This window comes from Trachypithecus francoisi, unplaced genomic scaffold, assembly GCF_009764315.1.
Source record: "Trachypithecus francoisi isolate TF-2019V2 unplaced genomic scaffold, Tfra_2.0 Lachesis_group3, whole genome shotgun sequence".
NCBI lineage: Eukaryota > Metazoa > Chordata > Mammalia > Primates > Cercopithecidae > Trachypithecus > Trachypithecus francoisi.
The window spans coordinates 100,226,721-100,232,272 of NW_022681468.1; the positions used below are offsets into that span (position 1 = coordinate 100,226,721).

Genomic DNA, 5,552 nt, shown 5'->3' on the forward strand with positions numbered 1-5,552 from the left:
CTACGTTGCCCAGGCTGGTCTTGAGCTCCTAGGCTAAAGTGATCCTCCTGCCTTGGTCTTCCAAAGTGCTTGGATTACAGGCCTGAGCCACCAAGCCCAGCTACAAGTTTTGTTAATTTTATGTATACATGAGGATCTTCACAAGAGAGTGAAGACCTAAGAAATGACCAAAGCAGAAAGCCTTTTGGACAAAGAATGATCAGTTTTATGAAGGCACTGGGAGAACGGGGGTGGCGGAGCGGGGAGAGAATGGGGTAGAGCCATGGGAAGTTTGCACCCTTTGCAGGGAGGAACCTGGCCTCTCCTGTTCCTTGGTGGTAACCTGGGATTCAATCTGTGACGCGGGAAGCCTGCTAGCAGGACTCTTGCTTTGCTGAGAGTCCCTGTTCCCTATTTTTTTTTTTTTGTTCCTTTTCAAACAATAAACCCTACCCTTCTCACCCTTCAAAGTGTCTGTGAGCCTAATCTTTCATGATTGTGAGAAAAGAACCCAGTTTTTTTCTACAACACTAATGAGAGACCACTAGAGGTGTAGACACGAACGACTGCAGCCATTATTCCGGAGGTCATGAGATATGCCAATTCCGGCCAGGTAAGGTGACTCATACCTGTAGTCCCAGGACTTTGGGAGGCCAAGGCAGGAGGATCTCTTGACCCCAGGAGCTGTAGACTAGCCTGGGCAATATACAGAGACCTTGTCTCTATTTATTTAAAAAACAATTATTTTACAAAAAGATATGGGCCAAGCACAGTGGCTCATGCCTGTAATCCCAACACTTTGGGAGGCTGAGATGAGAGGATCACTTGAGGTCAGGAGTTCGAGACCAGCCTGGCCAACATAGTGAAACCCCATCACTACTAAAAATACAAAAATTAGCCCGACATGGTGGCACACACCTGTAATCCCAGCTACTCAGGAGGCTGAGGTGGGAGAATCACTTGAACCCGGGAGGCAGAGGTTGCAGTAAGCCGAGATAGTACCACTACAGTCCAGCTTGGGCAAGATAACATCATTAGGACAGAACCTAAGATTGGCCTTTTGAGATGTCTTTGCATTTCTGACAACCCATGGCTCCACGTGGACCCGCGAGCTGCTCCTGTAGCTCCACCCAGAAGCAACTGAGTACACGAGGACCGTTTTCCACACCCCTATGATTGCACCCCGAGCCAATCGGCGGCAAGCACCCATTGTCTAGCCACCCACCCTTCCCTCAAACTGTCCTTGAAAAACCTCAGCCTCCAATTTTTGAGGAGGCTGATTTGAGTAATAATAAAACTCTGGGGGTGGTGCGCGGCGCGGAGCACCTCACAGAAAGTGGTAAGTCAGGTGGCCACTGCCGCCGCCCCCGCCCCCGCCGAGTTTGTCGCTAGAAGGAAGATGGCGGGTCTGGCGGAGCAGTTTTCTGATGAAAGAAGGGAAAAAGCAGCCCGTGCACAGTATAACTCGGAGCAGTTTACTTGTGTAAAAATGGAAGGTTATGAAGATCAGATATTGATAACAAAACATGGTGACTCGGGAAATGGAAAATTTTTGGATCCAAAGAAGAGAATCTGTTTTAAATTTGATCACTTAAGAAAGGAGGCAACTGATCCAAGACCCTGTGAAGTAGAAAATGCAATTGAATCATGGAGAACCTTCAGTAGAAACTGCTCTGCGAGCTTACGTAAAATAACATTACCCGAATGGAGCCTGCACTGTGTATGGCAAAAAATAGATGGACAGCAAACCACTACTGCATGCATGGAAAGCCATCAGTTCCCAGCAAAAAACTTTTGGAATGGTCGTTGGAGGTCAGAATGGAGGTTTACAATCACTCCTCCAACCACTCAAGTGGCTGGCATCTTGAAAATTCAGGTTCATTATTATGAAGATGGTAATGTTCACCTAGTGCGTCATAAAGATATACAAGATTCCCTAACAGTGTCTAATGAAGTGCAAACAGCAAAAGAATTTACAAAGATTGTAGAAGCTGCAGAAAATGAGTACCAGACTGCCATCAGTGAGAATTATCAGACAATGTCGGACACTACTGTCAAAGCCTTACATCGACAATTGCCAGTTACACGCACTAAGATTGATTGGAACAAGATCCTTAGCTACAAGATTGGCAAAGAGATGCAGAATGCATAAAATGAACATTGCATGACTGGATCATTTTAGTGTCTTTGTGTTAAAAAATTATTGCAAAAGTATTCTGAACTGTCAAGCTGCCCAGTCCCATGGGCTATTGCCATTTAAAATCACTGTAATTAGCCGGGTGCGGTGGCTCAAGCCTGTAATCCCAGCACTTTGGGAGGCCAAGACGGGCGGATCACGAGGTCAGGAGATCGAGACCATCCTGGCTAATACGGTGAAACCCCGTCTCTACTAAAAAAATACAAAAAACTAGCCGGGCGACGAGGCGGGCGCCTGTAGTCCCAGCTACTCGGGAGGCTGAGACAGGAGAATGGCGTGAACCCGGGAGGTGGAGCTTGCAGTGAGCTGAGATCCGGCCACTGCACTCCAGCCTGGGCGACAGAGTGAGACTCCGTCTCAAAAAAAAATAAAATAAAATAAAATAAAATAAAATAAAATCACTGTAATTAGTTTGATTAGAGCACAAAGCTTAGCTAATTAACCATTATTTTTCATTTTGTTCTAAGAGGATTGAAAATCAGTTTAGTTTAAATGTCTTACTTTCTGTTAGTCCTTTCTTTCTTACAATGAAGAGATGATTCTTCTAGTTTATGGTTAAAAGTTTTTGAAGTGTTTCAAAAATATTTTACTTACTGTAACCCTAAAATTGTTATCTTTTGGTTTATCAAATGGTTAATTTTGATATTTCCCCAGTTGGTGGTTGATGAATTTAGCCATATATGCTGCTAAAGAAACTGTCTATCTTCTCTCCCTCACCTGTTCCATTTATGTAAGGTTGAGATTAGAGGTGTTATGCCCAGACCGTTTATTCCCCGAAGAAGACCACCAGAGCCCAGAGTCAAAGCCAAGCGGCAAGGATCTTTAATGCAAGTTCGAACTTGGTCCCTCCGTTTTACACATACAAGAGGGCCCGGAACAATGCATGCGCTTGCTTTTTATAGCTCGAGGAAAACAGGACTTGTAAAGTTGCAGAGGAACGAGGGAATTCTCTAGGTTACAGCATTACAATTGGTTAACATTTTAAGTTTATATATTTAGCAGTTTTTTATTGGTTCCTGCGCTTTCACAAACGGCTGTGTTCTTATCGGGGACTTTCCAGGTGGTGTCTTTCTAAAGTTGAGATATATGGTAGTCTTTGAACTGTAAGATATATTGGTGGGGAGACATATGGTGGGATGTGCCCAGGAAGTTGAGAGACATATGGAGGGGAGACATATGGTGGGATGTGTTTATACGGGGCTCAGGAAGTTGAGAGATATATGGCAAGCACTGGTAATTAGAACAGAGAAAGAACAAGACAGGGACTTTTACAATTCTTGTCTCTACAACGTCAGGAATCTATAGATAACATAATCGGTTAGGTCCGGGGTCAACTTTTAACTAGGCTCAAGGCGCCGCCCGGGCTGTCTGCCTGTGAATTTCATTTGATCTCTTTCAGAGGAAAACATTTTCTATATCGATTGTGTTTTTAAACCTTTCAAGAAGGTTATTTAGCTAGCGTAGTACTTAATTTTTTTTAAAACAAGGCAAGGTCTAATGCTGTTTTGAGATTCTGAAATTAAATGAAAATACTTATTTCGGAAATGCATTTAATGCTTTTTTCTTGTGACAGTTACGCACATCAGCTTGAATTCCGTATGTCCCAGAGTTATTTTTATCATAAAGCCACAAATGTATTATAACAAGGCAAATTGTAATATATATAATCCTGAACTCAAAAAAAAAAAACAAACAAACAAACAAACTCTGATCTTCTGTATAGCCGGCCCCACGTGTATAAAAGTCTTTCTCTATTGCAATTCCCCTGCCTTGATAAATCTACTCTATCTAGGCAGCAGGCAAGAAGAACACATTGGGAGGCGACAAAAAGGTGGCTCAGAAGGTCCTGTCTTACCTACAACTGCTGCTGCTCAGATGCTTTCAGCTTGAAATCATCAATATGCCAAGTCAGGGTATTTTGGGGTGTTATGTCCTTAACTCCTTTGGTCCAAAGAGTTGATTTTACTAATCATTCTGCTTGTGTGTATTTGAAAATTGACTTCAAAACAAAACCCATGCCTTAGCCACTATGTGGTCCCGACTTAGCAGGTTACTGTAGGTTTCTGAGATGGGTGGGGGAAGGGAAAGGAGGGAGAGGGTTGAACATGGGTTAGCCAAGTTCCTCAAATGTTTGTAGCTGTAGAACCCCTTTAGTTTTATTTGAAGCATTTTTTTTTTTTTTTTTTTTTTTTTTTTTTTTGAGAGGGAGTCTCGCTCTGCCACCCAGGCTGGAGTACAGTGGCCGGATCTCAGCTCACTGCAAGCTCCGCCTCCCGGGTTCCTGCTATTCTCCTGCCTCAGCCTCCGAGTAGCTGGGACTACAGGCGCCCGCCACCTCGCCCGGCTAGTTTTTTGTATTTTTAGTAGAGACGGGGTTTCACCGTGTTAGCCAGGATGGTCTCGACCTCCTGACCTCGTGATCCGCCCGTCTCGGCCTCCCAAAGTGCTAGGATTACAGGCTTGAGCCACCGCGCCCGGCCTATTTGAAGCATTTTTATGAGACCAGAAATCGAAGACCTTTCCTTGGGAAGCTGATCTCTCACTCCCTGGGAGGATGCTCAGCCTTGCCTGACTTGGTGCCCTCAGAGAGATGCCTTCTGTGGCTTTTGCACTGGGGTTGGGTAACAGCAGGAAGCCTGTTGACAGGTAATAGCAAGAGAACAGGTGTGGGGGCGCTGGGTCTGGGGAGAGGGCTCTCAGCGACCTGCTTATAGCTCCAGGAACCTTCCAAGCAGGCTCGGAGGAGACCTCTCTGAGTAGTGGCCCAGGAGGAGCAGGCAGGTGCCCGGGCAAGGGGATGGGTGGTTACGGCATTTCCAGGTCACTGCAGAAGACAGAAGGGGAGCATGGCAAGTCAGGCTGGCACTTGAAATTCCCTGAGTTCATTATGCTAATTTATCTTTGCACACTTTCCCACACAGCAGCTTACTCCATCTCCACAATGCTTCAGGAAGTGGGCAAGGTGGATACTGCGCCTCACAGTTTTCAGCACTGAGGGGAGAGTTTCTGTGACTTGTCAAGGTCACACAATCAAAGGTCACAGAAGGGAGGGCACCATGGGAGCCCAGGACGTCCATGCTCTTTCTACTCTATCACTCAGCATCGGCGGGTTTGGAATCTTTAAATTTGGGGGATCCATTTGGTCTAGAAAGTGTGGGTGTGGCCTGCGGTTACCTGGGAGAGGCATGAGTGCCCTGAGGCATGAGGGGGGGGTGCCTCATGCAGGCTGTGCAATGCCCCAACAGGAGAGGAGGTGCCTCATGCAGGCTGTGCAATGCCTCAGACAGGAGAGGTGGGTGCCTCATGCAGGCTGTGCAATGCCCCAACTGGAGAAGGGGTGCCTCATGCAGGGTCTGGTTTAGGAGGCAAGAGGTTG

At 45.9% G+C, this 5,552-nt stretch overlaps 1 protein-coding gene across 1 annotated transcript; it reads left to right on the top strand.

The window, feature by feature from the left end:
* Positions 1-919: 919 nt before the first annotated feature.
* On the top strand, positions 920-2,255 carry LOC117070244 (F-actin-capping protein subunit alpha-2-like). The gene has a single exon (XM_033189072.1). It carries the CDS (start codon positions 1,379-1,381, stop codon positions 2,129-2,131), a length of 753 nt encoding a protein of 250 aa, XP_033044963.1. The 5' UTR covers positions 920-1,378; the 3' UTR covers positions 2,132-2,255.
* Positions 2,256-5,552: the final 3,297 nt, after the last annotated feature.